Genomic DNA, 17,217 nt, shown 5'->3' on the forward strand with positions numbered 1-17,217 from the left:
CTGTCTCTATGAGTATGGCTTTCCTTTTTTCCCTGGCAGCCCCTTTTGAGGAAGAGCTCATTCATATTTTCAGAAAACCTCATTGCAAACAGACGAAATACTCCAGAATAGCCCCAGTATTTTGTGTATCTGCGACTTCTTGTAGGTCTCTACGTCTTAGCAGAGGCCGGGACGCAAAGAAAACAAGATCTCTCCTGGATGTGTGATTTATTTTTTTTTTTCTTAATGCTTAAAGTGAAAGCAATCTGCTGGCACAGCCTACCTTGGTTTCTCTCTCTCCTGTCACTTGCAAATTTCCTCTTTGTTTGATAGATCCTCACAGAATATTACATTTTCTTTACAAGCCCAGTGTTGGGTAAAATAATTAGACTTGTTTGAACGTCCTGATCCACAAGTCAAAATCGTCTTCTCTGTCTGTTGTAGAAGAGCACACGTTTCGCTGCGAGGACTGTGATGAACTTTTTCAGTCAAAGCTCGACCTGCGGCGACACAAGAAGTACGCCTGCAACGCCGTCAGCTCCCTGTACGAGACCCTGAATGACGAGATCAAGCAAGAAGGTCTTGGAGATGGACAGGTCTACGAGTGCAAAGACTGTGAGAGGATGTTCCCCAATAAATACAGGTACCGGAAAATTGCCAGACCCTCCTCTGGCCTCCCCCTCTCCGTCACTCCTGCACAGTCCTGTCTGGTGATGGGAAACGTGGGACCGAGGTGGGAGCTGGGCGGCTCAGGACGGCTACGGGAGTATTCCTGTCCTTTCTCCATAGGGTTCAGGACAGTCGTTTTTAAGGTCCTTCAATGTCATTAGCTATCGGACAGCACTTTGTTTCACCTTGATTTCATAGACTGTGATGCTTTTCATTACCCCTTGATAGAAGCACCCACAGGTTTTTGGCAATATAAAGTTTAAATGGTTGTTTCCTGAATTCCCTGTGACTTTTTCAGGGCTGTGACAGGCAGGTTGATAGACCTGGCTCGTCTCTTTGCAGCAGCTGCTCCCATGTGATCCGGTTCTGAGGGAAAACAGTGGTGTTACGTTCTGCCAATATTTGCATGAAGACTTTTTTTATATGTAATTCTTGGTCATTTGAGATCAGTGGATATAAAGAGGCGTTGTTGTACTAAGAACTCGTAACATGGTCATGAGCTCCTCTTTGATCTTGCAGAAGCAATTAAAAAAATTCTATGCCGATCAAATTTTTGGTTTTAATTTTTTTTTTAAAGAAAATGTTTAAGAAAAACTTTCCTTTTCACATTCCTATTACAAAAATGCTTGGTGAACAGAAAAGAAAGAAGATAAGATATTCTCCATCTCATATTTTTATAAATAATGAATAATAATGAATTGAATAATATGAATAATATTATTCAAGAAAATGAATAATATTATTCAATTATTATTATAAGGCAACTATAAACAAGAATTAAACTTCTTTTAAAAAGGAAAAATTCTTTGTCCCAATAAGTTTTAACTGAAAATTTCCATCTTTCAAGCATAATGTGATAGTAGTCAAATGCAGCTTTAAAGCAGAGATCTTTGAGATTTCTGATTCATTTGCAGTGTGAGACTCAAATGGTTAAATATTAGGAGCCAGTTTTAAAAAGTGGAGGGTTTTTTAAATCATTTTAGGATTGTGTTTGTTTGCATCCTGAGCCTTTAACTCCGGGGCTGTATTTTCAAGGTTTTCTCCGCAGCATAAGGACTATGGTTTTATCTGTTTACCAGAGGCTGACGTTCTCACATACTCATTTCAGTTGACTTCTTAGATGAACAAACACCACGCACAGCAAGATTTGTTATAAAATTAGGAGAACTGGCAATGCTCTGTCACATACTATGTAAGTAGAGCAAAAACCTTGAGCTTAAAGCCAATGTAAGGCCTGTTTCATTTCAGTTAAAAAATTTAAAAAGATGATGTTCACCAGCATTAGTCACTTTGAACTTAATTATATTGTTACTTTCAGATCTTTTATCTAGGTAAGTGAAGAAAAAAAATATCTATTTTTACAAATGTAGAGAAAGGTGAAACGTAAAGAACATTCCACTAGTTTATCTGTACTGAAAAGAGCTTGGCTCTTGGCTGTATTGTGGGCGTTTTGAGAGTTGGTAACAGGTCCTGTATCCCAGTGATATCTGTACAGTGGTTCTGTTAGCACAGTTTGATGTCTTTATTCCTCGCCTTGTGTTTCTACGTTGGCTACTTTTGATTGGATACTAGGAGGCTGCAATTCGCTTAATTTTTTTACCTGACAAGGAAAGGAGAACTTCCTTTAAATGTTTTAAATATTTATGATTTTAGTAGAAATTCCAGTTCTTTTATCTCTCTAGCTGTGTTAGAAACTTTCTCCTCTTTAGCTTCCAGCACTCTGTAGTTTTTATGTTAATTTAGGAAATACCCTTTTGAAATGCATCTCTCGTCTCCTCTTTGTCACATCCGTGTATTTCCTGGCTCCCCTTGGGGTCTGGAGTGGCACTGTGTCCATTTTGCAGAGGTTAAGAGAAGCAGAAAGATTTTAAGTCCCTTTTTCCCTTTAGTGAGTACTTATCCCTGTGGGTAAGATGTTCGGCGTCGTCTGGTGAAGCTAATTCCAGGTATTCAAATGTGGCTGAGTTAAGGTCCCAGTTGCCCTTGATTCCTTGGGAGAAGTGGCTGAGACAGACCTCGACTGGTGTCAGACTTGGCTTGCCCTTCGGGCACATCTCTGTTGTAAGCCTTGCTGGCAGCGGAGCAGAGGGCTCTGGCACAAGCGCTGCTTTTTCACGTGGAAAAGGAAGGAATGACTTGTTCAAAGTCAGATCGAAAACCTTCGGAAGGGCCAGAACACTGATTTTACAAGCCGTGTCCTGATGTATTTTCAGGACCTTCTCCTGTAGAGGAGATTCTTCAAAATCATCGCTCCTATCCGTTACTTTACGGACCTTGTAATTAAGAAGGAAACGTGGCAGAACGTTTACCGGTCATCACTGTGCTCAACACAAGTATCTCGAGGTTGAGGCAAAAGCCCACGTGTGTGCTAGGAGGGATTTCCAGTTGTTGAGCATCCCTAGGTGACCGAGAGGCCTTTTCAAGGAGTTTCCAACTGAACTCGGATGGAGATACTCCAAGTCACTAGCCACAGACCTATATGCTTGGAAAACATTTGGAGTTGTGATAGGGGCTCCTGGGCTCAGTGGCTGCATTGCCTTTTAGACCATCGATTCCACATATTTGGGTTGGGGTTTTTTTAAGCAAATAATATGAAGTCCTTTTTTTCGACAGGAAAAGATAAAGTGAGAAACATCACCATTCAGTGTACTGCACGCTGACGGATTTAGTGGAGCTGGCAGAGAATGTCCACGTCTATCCCTCCCCCATCAATCTGCTGCATTTTATGTACTGAGAAAGCCACTAAAACACAGAATATATCCAGTCAGCGTACCTAGATGTTCTTATAATTTTTCAGAAGTTAATACAGATCAAATCAAGAGTGCCACTGGGGAACTGAAATTGAGCATTTAGCAGCTGACTAAATAAATAAATGTTTTGCTAATCCCAGTAGGTACTTCCCTCTAAACAGCATATTAGTTTGTCCATATTTGCTCTAAATAAACTCATAAATCACAGTTAACAGGATCGTATTTTTGTATATGTATATGAAAGGTATATATTTCTTTGTACGTGTAAAAAATTTTGTAGTGTTAAGAACACCATTTCTTTAGCAAAATGCATATTGCTTCTTTAAAACTAGTGGATTGGCAGTTTATAAGGGGCATGTTCATGAATATTAACTGCCTGGCTTGGAGGAAGAGGCGGTTCTTCAAGGGAGTAGCAGGCTGGTGGCTGCTCGGATTCGTATGTAGAGTTGCCAGGCAGGTTGCAGTCCCACCAAGCCCACTTGCAATGAAGCCACCTTCTACACCGTTGCCCTTGTTCGTGTGCCAGCAAACGCCCTCAGGGCACAAAGATTTCAGCGCAGGCCGGTTGTCAGTGCAATCAGCCTTTACGCTGGGAATTTCAAAGGACCCAGCGTCAGGTCCATTCTGCTCCTCCGCTGAGCCCGCAGGTGCCTGCTGGTGTCGGGGTGCCTGTCGACGTACGCAACTCCTGGGCATTTCCACCGGGCCCGAGGACGATGTCAAGGCCGAGTCAGTTCCTAGCTTTCTAAATGCCTCAGGCTCTGTGGAAATGCCCGGGAGTTATCTGCTGTGTTATGTGCTGTCCCGTAGCATTTAATGAAGACTGGCAGGATTTTCTAGTAGTGTTTAGTTTTAATGTTCCTATAAAAAATATAGCCGTGCTTTAAAGTTCCATAGGAATGGTTTAATATCAATCTGTAGGGGATTTCAGGCAGTAGCAGCTTTCACGTAAGTTTGTCCTTCATCAGAATTCACAGTAGGGAGGAGTATTTGTAACTCCCGTTAAACTACACTGCAGGCAGCAAAGGACGCAGACTTTCTTCCTTTGTTCCTGAGGACTGGCCTGCGAGGTGCCGGATTTCCAGCCCGCTTAGTACGTTTTACAGCACTCAGTCTTCCACGGAACGGTTTCCCAGGCGCCGTTCCTGCCCCGCTGCCACCGACGGTGCCGTCCCTTCACCGTCACACCTGGTTTGGTGGCCCAGCAGAGCGCTGCGTGCCGATGCACAGAGACAGCACTTTGGCATGGGGGAACCGGAGCACCCTGAGCCTTTCTCTGAAAAGCCGTCCCTGCCGTGGCCCTGTTCCAGCAGCCACTTTGGTTTGCCATCATCCTCCTGGTTTGGGAGAAGCTGCCAGTTGGCAGAAGTTGAAATTGCCGAGTTAAGTAATAAAAGATGTCTGACATTTAGAAGTGAAATGTGTTTGCACCTTATCATGTTTCTTTCCAATGTTAAGTTGCTGTGTTCTGGGAAGCTGTGGGCTTTGTGCCCGTGAAAATGGCAACATGATAGTCTCGGCAGCAACAGCTAATATCTTGTCTTTCCCTGTGGGGATGCCATAGAAGTCTCGGGCACAAAGTGCTCATTTTTCCCTTCAGGAACCTGCGGGGTCAGGTCTGGTTTTACCTTCCTTTTCCTCCTTGTAAATGGACTCAGGTATTTAATAAGAAATATCATAAAACGCAGCGACATTTTGAGGCAGAATAGGGCAGCTTCCATCTGTGAAAGAAAAGCCAGAAAAAGAAATGGTATTTGCGTGCCACTGCACCTCTCGTGGTCGAAGTGCTGCTCACCTCCTTTGCGCAAAGGCTTTTGCAGTCGTGCTCTGCGGCCGCAGTTAGTCCTGGACCCCCCGGGACCCCCCGGGCTCGCAGCCTGTTTCTCTATCACCATCTCTAATCGCCTCTCTCGGTTTCAGACCCCCCTGATGCGGGGCAGGAGTTCTGTAACAGTATACGCCTTGACAGTAAGTGCCCGGTTCAGGTGGGCGCTCGGAGCTGGGCTCCGTTCGCTGCCGGCCCGGGCTGTGGGCTGCTGCCCGCCATGCGAGGTCAGCCTGTCTCTCTTTCCCAGCCTGGAGCAGCACATGGTAATCCACACCGAGGAGAGGGAGTACAAGTGTGACCAGTGTCCCAAGGCTTTCAACTGGAAATCCAACCTGATTCGTCACCAAATGTCTCACGACAGTGGGAAGCGGTTTGAATGTGAAAACTGTGTTAAGGTACGGTGCAGGACATGGTGACCGTGGGCAGCTTGGCCTGGGAGAGGGCGCTGGGACCTGGGGGAAGGGGTCCAGAGGACGGGCAAGCCGTGCCAGCGCAGTTCGGTGGCCCGGCCGTGGTGTGGAGCGTGGTAACGCAAGGAGAGCAGCGTGCTCAGCCGGCCCCAGCACGTCAGCTTGGCTGTGGAGCTCAGCCTTGCCCCGCGCAACTCGCCTTTGGCCTTTTCCCGGGTACTGGAGAGCCTGCCGGGGCGGCAGGGCAGCGTTGTGCAGGGCAGACGTGGGTAAGCAAACAGCTACTAAACTGTGAGCACCGCACACTTCGGAGAGCGTGCCGGCAGCCTGGCAGGACACGGCTCAGCCCTGCTCGGTTCATTATCTGTTTGCAGCGGGAGGTGAATGTCCTGCACTCCTAATGCCAGGAGCGGTGGTGACAAAAACCGGACAAAATAGTCAAGCTTTTCACATATACGCTCTTCTCCCTACTGCTTTGTTTCCCGTCCCTCAAGGCGTTTTCTCTTTCAGGTGTTTACCGACCCCAGCAACCTCCAGCGGCACATCCGTTCCCAGCACGTTGGCGCGCGGGCCCATGCCTGCCCGGACTGCGGCAAAACCTTTGCCACCTCGTCTGGCCTCAAACAACACAAGCACATTCACAGTACTGTCAAACCTTTCATATGTAAGTTGTCACGGCCATCACAGAGCTCTGGCTTTTGCTATAATTGCACGTATCCTGCGGGGCCCCCCAGTACTAGCTGTCCCTCTGTGAGCAGCCGCTGTAATTTTATAGGTCAGAGCACAAGATGAAATTCCGCAGCGATTTTTTTTTTTTTTTTTTTTTTTTTGCATGCTCCCTGTTTTTTCAGTAAACATTCATGGCAGTTTTTGACTTTCTTGACAAGTTAAAAGCTGAGTCTCTCAGCAGTCCTAGCGATGCCATTTTCTCATATCTTTTCTTTCTCTCTTCTTTTTTTCCTTAATAATTTTTGAATGTTCACGTTGGTGACATAAATAAATAGCTGACACAGCCTGATCGAAATGTTTTTCAGGGGTGCCTCAAATCCCGTAGCCGTTGTAAAGAATTTGGAATAGTCACAGAGACGAGAAGAAGGTGTTTTTTAAAAAGAGTTTTTTCCTTCTTTATTTACTGCATGTTTCATCTAGATAATGCTTGGCAGCCAAATAAATAGCAGATTAACGGTGTCCTTAGTGCTCTCTTCAGTGGAATATTTCCAAAAGGGCATTTTCCCTTGAGAGCCATTCATCTCATCTCTTGTCATTCTCAGGGCTGTATATTTTTTTAATTGACACAGCACCTATTGGATTTTGATAACTCTGCAGAAAAGTGGATTGTGTCACAACAAAGCTATAGAAACTGTAGGGACTGCTTCCTGACACTCTTCAGAAAGCACAGTTCAAGCACAGAAGGGGATCTGTGTTTGATTCCAGGCTTTGATGTTACGGTAGGGAAGCCACTGAACCCACTTCTGCCTTTTTTCCCTGTTGGTATAATGGGAACAGTATGCAAGAGTATCCTGGGAGACTCGTTTCATTAATGTGTTCTGAGATAATCAGATGGGTGTCAGTGGAGGAAGAAAAAATACTCTTATTGCTCATTTTGATGCAATCTTTCATTTGATGACGGGCACATGAAAGAGATAATTTGAATCTCATAGTATTGCTGCAGTGAGATGAATGATTTCTTCTCATAATCTCCTCACTCTCACCTCATAAGAATTAGGGAGTTGTCAGTCTAAATCAGCGTGTAAAACAACTTGAGACTGATTCTGCCTAGTTCAGATGTGCCAGGTGGAGTCACAAGCATGAATATGGAACCCATTAGCAACTTCAGGGGAGCCATCAGGCCGCGTTGGCTGGGGAGCTTTTCTTTCCTTTTCAGTGGAAGAAAGGGGGGTGCGGGGGGCGGCTGTTTGTTTGTTTGTCTTTTACAATATTATACCTGGCGTTAAAAAACCCACAAAACTGTAACTTTATAACTGCAGAACACAGAACAGCGAGAGAGGACTTTATGTGCAGAGTTACTAAACCATTGTATAACTGGAGACTTAAACAAAAATTTTCCAGTTTTCCTTATTTTAGAATGATGATGTGAGCTCTCGTACCTACAGCACTTTTCTTTAGGGAGTTTTGTGCAGCATCATATATATCGAGCAACTCTTTCTGGGCTGGAAAAAGTGAAAAAGGAACCCGATTCCCTTGGAAGACTTTGCTTTTGTGATCCTTAGTCTTCTCATAAAGTTTTGCCACCTGGGAACAGTATAACTTATTTTTTGTAACATTGCGAATGCATACGATAAAAACAACGCAAACACCACAAACGCAGTGTTGAGCCCGTGGACGCTGACAGCAAGTGCACTCAGTTGTGATACAGTCTGCTTAAGCAGATGAGCCGTTTATTGTAAACGGGCGTGTGTCTTCTAAAGCACAATATAGCATCCCTTGGCACGTGGGAAGGGAGATGGTTAAAATTAGAAAGGGGTAACTTTGTTCTGGAAAGAAAAATATACAAACATCTTTTAAAGAAATCCACTCAAACGTGACATTTCTTCAGATACGATCGGTAATTTGAGAGGGAGCTTACGGCATCCTTACACGTGGAAGTATTTGCACCTACCTGTTCACTTGGACACACAGTGCCATTCCCACAACCCTGAAGGTGCTGGCTTTGCGTAGACCAGCAGGACAAGAAAACTGCTCACCCATTCTAGAGCCAAGGGTCAAGCAGTTAAAGTAGCATCAGAACCGAGACGGGCAGCAGTGAACTGGCTGTCCTGGCTTGAGCCTGACAGCACGTGTGGGGGGACGGCACCTCGCGTCCCTCTGCCACTGTCTAGTGGCAAAGTTCGCAGTAGCAAAGCACAGGAACAGTCCGGAAAGGCAGAACTAGTTGGTGGGGCTTGTGTGTTAGGTGGATGCTGACGTATCCTTCTGCTTAAATTTCTGTAGAAAGAGATTGTTGTATCTAACAGACCATTAGCTTTATGGAAAACAAATTGAGAAGCGTTTCCTTTAGGTATTTTTTGAGAAAACATTTTAAAATGAAGTAAAAAAATAAATAAACCCCTTCTTCGAAAGTTAAGGTAGCTCAAATACTACATGCAACAGCCGTAAAACTGTACGTATACAACAATAGTCATTCGGAAGAACTGACAGAAGTTTTTAAGGTGTGATTGCCAAAAACTAGGGATGGCTTTAGCATTCCAGTTTGAAAAAGCTGTTACTCAAACATTGAAACCCTTCTGATGACTTTCGACTTCTCCTTCTGCTTGCGTGTCCTTTGCAGCTCCTTGCTGTGTCTCAGCCCAAAGCAGAAATGCTGAAATACTCTGCGGAAAGACGGTTCATATTAAATTTCTAGTGCAATCAGAACCCAGACACAGCAGACCCTTCAGTGACAATCCACTGAATTTTGGGATGCTCATTTGAACAGAAATGTCAAATTTGATCAATTTTAATAATCTTTGCTTTGAATTTCAATAGAAAGGACTTCCCCTTATGTTTTCAGAGCTGCCGGTGAAATATTCTCCCGACAGTCATTTGATATTCAAGCACTGATGTAAATCCTGAAGATTTAGAAGAAAATACAGGGAAAGTCACGCTTGCATGTACCAACTCTGAACTGTACTGCCCAACTCCGAACAATATACTTTCCCTCTCAGTTTCCATGTTTACAAAATGGTGATAACAGCAGTTCTCCTGTGAAAGAAGTGTGTTAATTCACTAAGAAGTACAATTTATTCCTGTGTTGAAAGAGGCATCAGATAATAAAAAGTTACAGTGTTTTGATATATAGAAAAGTTTAGGTGGGATTTTTTTCTTACTTTGCCCTGTTCCTTCCACACCAGCAAAGTCTGTAGGTGAAAGAGGTCATAAAAATTCACATTTTGAAAGCTCGGTATTTACAGGTCGTTAAAGAAAACGCTGATGTAGCGTTAACTTAGCATGGCTAGGGTGTCTTACTAATTTAACGAATACAAGATCTCACCCCGCTTCTAGCTGAACTGAGGCCTGGCTGGCAAAGTATTTATAGACCATCCCTATGGAGTGGTTACTTACTATTAATGGCATTAGAGAAAGGGTAGGTTTGATTAAATGCAGCAAAGTTCTTCTGCCTTCAGTGCTTCCTGCCATGCCAGGACTACAGGGAAAGCAGACTAGCTAATATAAATAGATCTTATCATTGAAATGCATCATTATCTTTATTGAAAATTCCAGACAAATGTTTGAGCAGGAGTAGCACATCCCCTCAGATTTCTGTAGGGAGTCGCTTGTTGAGAGGTTCTCTAGGAAGGCGGTTTATTGAAAGGTGAGTGTGGTGTTAGCTGTGGGACGGTCGTCTCCGTGAGTCTGGCCCGGGATGGCTGGGCGATGGCTGGGATTCAGGCGAAGCATCGCTTTCTGTCCGCTGCTCCTGGGGTCTTCCAGCCTGCTCCCCCTCGCATCTCTTCCAGCGTCCTCGGCCAGGGTTCCCAGGGCTGCCTCTTCCTTTTCTGCATGTAGCCGAGCTCACAGCCAGGTGAGGCTGAGTCCTGTGTAAGCGTTTGAAGAGGGGGATAGCTTTTCCCGCATGCTTGCAAACTAGAGAGACCAGATGGACTCGTTAGCTTGATTTTATACAGGGAGAGCTGAAGACAAAGAAACTAAACGGTGTGCTGAAGGTTACGGAGGGAAGCCTTAGCAGGAGAGATGTGGAGCCGGGTTTCTAGAGATCCGGTCCAGCACGGAGCTGTAGCCTGCTTTTTACCTCTTCTCTTCTGTCTGTAGGGGATTTCAGGGGCAGGGTGGCAGGGGTGGGGACGCTGCTGAAGCTCCTCGCGAGTTCCCTGCCGTGTCCTGTTAATTTCATATTGCTTTTGTTCTTGGTTTCTGTTGATGCTTTAGGTGAGGTCTGTCACAAATCCTACACGCAGTTCTCCAACCTCTGCCGTCACAAGCGGATGCACGCGGACTGTCGCACCCAGATCAAATGCAAGGACTGCGGCCAGATGTTCAGCACTACCTCCTCTCTCAACAAACACCGGCGCTTCTGCGAGGGCAAGAACCATTACAACCCAGGGGGGATTTTTGCCCCTGGCCTACCCCTAACGCCCACTTCCATGATGGACAAATCCAAGCCCTCTCCCAACCTCAATCATGCCAGCCTGGGATTTAATGATTATTTTCCCTCCCGCCCGCACCCGGGGGGTCTTCCATTCTCGCCTGCCCCCCCAGCATTTCCTGCCCTCACTCCGGGATTCCCGGGGATTTTCCCACCGTCGCTATACCCCAGGCCCCCCTTGTTACCACCCACACAACTGCTCAAAAGTCCCCTCAACCACACTCAAGACGCAAAGCTTCCAAGCCCCCTTGGGAACCCAGCACTTCCTCTGATCTCTGCAGTGAGCAACAGCAACCAGGCCGCTTCAGGAGAGGAGAAATGTGAAAGCAGCCTGGAAAACTCCTACCTGGAGAAGCTAAAAGCCAGGAACAGTGACATGTCCGATGGCAGTGACTTTGAGGATGTCAATACAACCACAGGCACAGATCTGGACACCACCACTGGCACCGGTTCTGACCTGGACAGTGATGCAGAGAGTGACAGGGACAAAACAAAAGATAAGAGCAAGCAAATTGAGAGCAAGCCGGATTTTGTCAGCAGCTCTGTGTCTGCAAGTACCACCAACAACACGAGTGAGATCCCTCTCTTCTATTCTCAGCATTCCTTCTTTCCTCCCCCCGAGGAGCACCTGCTGCCTACCACGGGAGCAGCCAATGACTCTATTAAAGCTATCGCCTCCATCGCAGAGAAATATTTTGGGCCTGGCTTTATGGGGATGCAGGAGAAAAAGATGGGTTCGCTTCCGTATCATTCCATGTTCCCTTTTCAGTTCCTCCCCAATTTCCCCCATTCACTCTATCCTTTTACGGAGCGGACCCTCAATCACAACTTGCTGGTCAAGGCAGAACCAAAGTCACCCAGGGACCTCCACAAAGTAGGCAGCACCAGCTCAGAGTCACCCTTCGATCTCACCACAAAGCCAAAAGAGATTAAGCCAATCTTGCCGCCGCCTAAGGTCCTGCCAGCCCCGTCCTCAGGGGAGGAACAGCCACTGGATCTGAGCATTGGCAACCGCATCCGAGCCAGTCAGAACGGAGGAAGAGAGCCACGGAAAAACCACATTTATGGGGAAAGGAAGCTAATGGCAAGTGAAGTCTTACCCAAGATTTCCCAGTCTCAACTGCCTCAGCAGCCATCCCTGCATTACGCTAAGCCATCACCCTTTTTCATGGACCCCATATACAGGTATTAACATACCCTGCCTTAAGCGTTTCCTCTAACGAGCTAATTTTCTAGCTGACATCGCAACTTGAGGCGCATCGGGATGTAGGGTGTTTAGAAAGAGCAGTGGTGGTCTGCTGCAGTTGATTGTACTTCTCTTTCCTTTGTCACAGCACGCTGAATTTTCTGAATCAAAAGGGCTGAATAATTGAAAGGAGTACTGGTAATCAATATGTATAAAGAACCCATCCTTATTTTGATAAAGAAGAAACTTGACCTATTTCAGGACTCTCCCACGAGCCAACACTAAGATGGCACTTCTGCTGGGGAAATTCCAGAGGTTTGATTCGATAAGAATGCAGAGTTCAGATGCCTCGGAGCCCGGGCTCTCATGGCTTGGGAATGAGTCAGGAGCCCTGGGAGCCTGGAAATGCAGCTCTCCCACTGACTTACTTGATGGCCTTTTGTGAGCCACTTCACCTTTCTTCCTCCCCACCCCCCTTTTTCTTTCTAATTCCTTTTCTTAGAGTTTTGCAGTTCATAGGGACTGCTGTTGTGGACCCAGCCTTTTGAAACATTTTTAAGTCTGGAGTAGCAAGTACTGTGTAAATAGACGGTAGCGTGTTATTATCCGGATCTCTCCCAGACACATTTCTTGCAGGCTTATCTTTCTTAAAGGTAACAAGGGTTTTCTAGTTTCACTTGAAACGGATGGTTGCTGAGGAAGGCCCGAGTCGTTATGTCATGCCTAGAGTAAGCTGGAGGCGGAAGGCGTGTCTAAAGCAGACTGGATGAAGTTATCCAAATGTCAGTTAAACTTCCGGAAGGAATGAATTCAGAAGAAGATGCAAAGGGAAGACTTGAGTCTTTTAGAGCTTTTTATAAAACCTGTTTCTAAAGGAAAATTATTTTAAGGTTTAAGGTGAGGGTACCAGTCAGTTTGTGTATTACCCACCCGGGCGCTGGCACTACCTGTGGTACCTTCCTGCTACAGGTGAGATGGATTTGTCACGTAGCAAATACCATTTGCTCGTTTTTAGCAAAGTCCAGTGAAAAGAGGTATCCCGAGCTAGTTTGATTTAGACATTAACACAGCAATTAATTCTCCCTTAGGATAGGATGCTTCATAACATCCATTTTGGTACGTGGCTTTGGCCCAGAGGGCTCCTGGATTCAGTGTCTGATTGAGCAGCCAGTTCCTGGAAGTGAGTGGTTTGTTCTTGCGTTACTTGAGCTAAATGCGAGTAGCGTGCTGCAGGGTTGCCCAGTGAGCCTCGCTGTAATCCAGCCTGCTGGAAAGTTAATGGATGTGCTGCAGAAGCTGGTGTTTTCTTAGCGCTGGAAGGACTCGTAGTCACCGCAGAGCGATTATGTCAGCACTGGGATGGTTCGCTTGAGTGTTCAAAGGACTGCGAACAACAACGGGTGGCGTGGCCTTCGCTGCTGGCTGGAAAAGCAGGCCAGGAGAACAGCACCTATGTCACTGCCCTGCTGCTATTGTACGGTTGATAACTGTGGGAAAAAATGATGTCAATGTCTAGCCAGGCCAAAGAACTGTCAGCTGAGATGAGGATTAGTGAGCCCTCGTTGCTTGCTATTAAGAAAGCGTCTCTCGCTTTGCCAGCGCTCTCAGGGCTGATGCTGTGTTGCTGCTTACATGCTTACCATCTGTGATGGAAACGGCTGCATCACGGCCCGGGACGTGTAATGTATTCTGTCTGGGACCCACCGTGGTCATCTCCTCCTGGAAAAATAAGTAATGATGTAAATAGTCCGGCATTTATTTTTGTAAAAAGTGCTTCTGGAAAAAAATAAATAAATGGGATAGAAAGGCAAAAGCTTCGAGTTAGCTTAGGATCCTGCCACCTCTGGGCATTCTCAGTAGGAATGTTAAAATAACATGGGTTGAAAAAGCCGTTGCCAATTAAAATAGCAGCCTCGGGAAAACCGTAAAGGTCCAGAAGACAGATGGAAGTGAAGGATGGGGGCATCATTTGTTGCATTCCATGGGATGCATATAGTTTTAGTAATATATTAAAATAGAAAGTCAGTGCCGGAGTTGCTTGCGAATCAGACTTCTGATGTAATGAGCTAAACAGCAGAGCTTCCAAGTCCCAGCTTAAAAAATATGGAAATATTTTGTTTCTAAACTTCTCTTTATCAGACTCTCTCACATCATTTGGCTCCTTCATTTTTCTCCCAAAGGCCACTTAAATCCTTGACATTTTCTCCTGGTGATATAATTTAATGCAGCCAGACAGCCTGAAATCAGTGCAGTTTTTAGCTCAGCCTTGTTAAGGTAACGTTCTCAGGCACTGGGCTGAAAAGATCAGCTTAATCCTCTGGTCACTGCGGAATTCAGCTCTGACGAGGAAGTTGGTACGTTTGTCGCGTTCTCATTACCCGACGCTGGGAGATGGTAAAGCTGTGTGAAACGCCGTCGCTTCACTGAGGTTTTACGTTCCTGGTGCAGGTGGGGCTGTCTCTCGAGACGCCTGCTGCCAGGCTCCGGAGGGCGTTCCCCTGGGCATCGCAGCTGATCTCAGCACGTCGCGGAGAGGAAACCTTCGCTGGTCGGGGTGTTGCTCGCTGGGGTTTACTGGTTTACCTTGTGTCAGGGAGAAACTTTTTACGTGTTGTTTTACAGGTTGTTGTGTTTCTGAAAACTCATGTCCGTAAAAACACGTACCTTCCAAAGCACAGTGATTCTGACAGCATCTCAAACCCAGCTCTTCTCTTTTCTTCTACCTAAGAAAAATTAAATGCAGATTAAATACAGTTCGCTAAATAGCGCTCTGCATGACTCTTCTTTTAAACTCTTTGGTAATTTGATCCACACACCAATCAGCTGAAATGCAGCAAAATAATTTGCTCTCATTTATGCTGGACTAATGTAGTTAAAATTACTCTTACTATTGGATTTCTGCTGGTTTAGCTGAGATGGACTCTATTCCAGTAATTTAAAGATGCAGCTGCATTTATTGGAGTTACTTCCATAACACCTTTTTCCCCATAGAGGATGTTTCAGTTTCTCTTTTTGGTGATTCCACACCGTGGTTTCCCTGCAAGTAGAATATTTTGTGAAAGCAAAGCCAATATTTTCAAAAATAGGAGCCTAATTTTAGGATCATTTCTGCGTAGTAAGGTGCTTAAGCATGGAACATTTGAATGGACCACAGTGACATTAGAAGAACTCGGGTTCCTAAGTCACTTCAGAAATCTCCCACCAGTTCCTAACTTTTTAAATGGTTGTCCACATATGCTTGCCAAAGAAACTCGATGCAAATTATATCTCAGCTGCAAGGGAGGAAATAAATATGAAACACCTAATGATTTCAGCACACTTGGGGCTGCAAAGTCTCGCCTGGTGTTAACTCTTAAGATAAAGACAAACTCTCAAAGACAAATTTTTTCCATGCAGCGGCTGCCTGCTGTGGACTCTAGAGCTTCTCCCACTTAAGCATTGCTTTTGCTGTAAATGTAGTTTTTTTCATGACCTTTCACAACAGCAGAGGCCTATAAACCACTGTAGCAGGGGCATTAGTGCTCACATAGAAAGACCAAAATGTTTTCTTAGTCGTCAGTCTGATGGCTAAAAAAATACTGCCCGAAGGAGGGGATCCATTTTCATATCGTTTCCACTGCCTTTTGCAGGGTAACTTTTGGGTCATAATTTGTAGTATCCAGTAGAAGGGGAAGACAGACATTTGTGTCAGTAGGAGAATGGCCTCATATATATAATTTGAACACCTCTGCAAATGGTTTGGCTATTTCTGTGCTGCCTGTAGCCCTGTAAGGTATGTAACCCTCTGTGTTGTTGTCCAGCAGGGTGGAGAAGCGGAAGGTGACCGACCCTGTGGGTGCCCTAAAGGAGAAGTACCTGCGACCCTCCCCGCTGCTTTTTCACCCCCAGGTAAAAGCAGTGACGTTGTAATGCAGTGCTGATTGAATGCCAAGAAGTTTGAGACGGAGCCGGTACAAACAGGTCACTTGGATCAGACCCTTTCTCATCCAAGGGCCTGACTGGAAACTCCACTGTTTTCCACCAGTTACTTTCAGATACTTTTAATTTCGTACCTGGTTTGAGGATGATGGTAGTTATGCCTTGCTGTTTCTTTTGCATTAACAGAAGAACAGGGATGGGGTCTGGACAACTCTTGTGGTCTGACAAACTCCCCTTTCACATGCCAGAATGCCTATGTAATTTTTCCATTGGGAACACCTGGTGCAGTCGTTTGCAGTAGTGCAAAGTGGAGAAGGACTGTCCAGCATCCAAGCAGTAGCATTTTATACCTGCCTGGCGTTCTCTTACATCATCTAGAAAGCGCGAAAGTGCAGGGCAGTGGAGACTCAGGGTTCAGTCCTGCCTGCTCCAAACGGTGACGGGTCACTCGACAGAGAACTTGTATTCTCTCCTTCCCGCACAGCTGCTCTAGTCTCTGTTCTTCTGACAACTCACGGATATTTGCTCCCTCTGCATCTCCTTGAGGTCTGAGTCACTGCAGAGCAATGGGAACCGCTGCTGGACAGCTTTCCCATTTGACAGTGGACCGGGAACGCCAGCCCATCAGCCCACAGGGCAGCCGTGCCAGGCCTTCACCTGGAGTATTTGAAAGGCACAGCTAAGTCCAATGCAGCCAAGGCTATTCACGAGAATCAACCCCAGTTTACAAACCCCCTTATCTTACAGGCGATAGCTAAACTCTCCAAGAAGCGATGTTACTCTTGGCCCGTAGGATTCCTTGCTCCATAATGGTAATGCAGCGAGTTCTGCCACACGCTGCCCGACAGCCTCTCCAGCGTGACGGTGGCCAGCTATCCTCCGTCTCTCCTGCTGTGAACGCATGCTGGGAGCTGAGCTCTGTGGTCGTTATTGTACTCTCCTTCATATTCACATGCATTGTTCTCCTCTGATAATGTTTCCCACCTTAGATAAATAACTTGCAGGTTTGTGAAAGCTGGATCCTGGTTGCTTTCACAGCTAAACTTAGTTCCCTCATTGTTTCGCATCAGCCTCAGAGTTTGGTTAATAACTTCCCCCGATTTTTCCTTCATACAGGCTGGATAATGGTGACAGGCTGGCCAGGAACATCCTGTGTTTGTGTGAGTTAGAATAGTGGGGATATCTGCCTGTAAAGAATCTGATAGCAGGGAGGAGCTAGTGTGGCAAAGCAACCCAACAAGACGATGAGAAACGTACAGACCCTGAGTAGGAGCAAGCATTGGGTGGAAGGTTATTAACATTGTTCCTGAAATCCTGACCACGTCCTCTTCCCATGGCAATGAAAAGATGTGGAAGGTCTGGTTATCTCTAAT

The 17,217-nt window shown here is 45.8% G+C and overlaps 1 protein-coding gene across 5 annotated transcripts in view; it reads left to right on the forward strand.

Annotated features, from left to right (window-relative positions):
• The window catches only part of ARHGEF16 (Rho guanine nucleotide exchange factor 16), a 368,918-nt gene that overhangs the window by 312,124 nt on the left and 39,577 nt on the right, over positions 1-17,217 (forward strand). For 4 of the 5 annotated variants that reach the window (XM_072883738.1, XM_072883741.1, XM_072883740.1 and 1 more), the window contains 5 exons: positions 424-622; positions 5,474-5,621; positions 6,147-6,300; positions 10,524-11,925; positions 15,727-15,814. In XM_072883738.1, coding sequence (XP_072739839.1) covers positions 424-622; positions 5,474-5,621; positions 6,147-6,300; positions 10,524-11,925; positions 15,727-15,814 — 1,991 coding nt within the window. The remainder of the gene's footprint in view (positions 1-423; positions 623-5,473; positions 5,622-6,146; positions 6,301-10,523; positions 11,926-15,726; positions 15,815-17,217) is intronic. The other variant, XM_072883739.1, reaches the window with a different exon arrangement.

This window comes from Ciconia boyciana, chromosome 19 (assembly GCF_034638445.1).
Source record: "Ciconia boyciana chromosome 19, ASM3463844v1, whole genome shotgun sequence".
Taxonomy (NCBI): Eukaryota; Metazoa; Chordata; class Aves; order Ciconiiformes; family Ciconiidae; genus Ciconia; species Ciconia boyciana.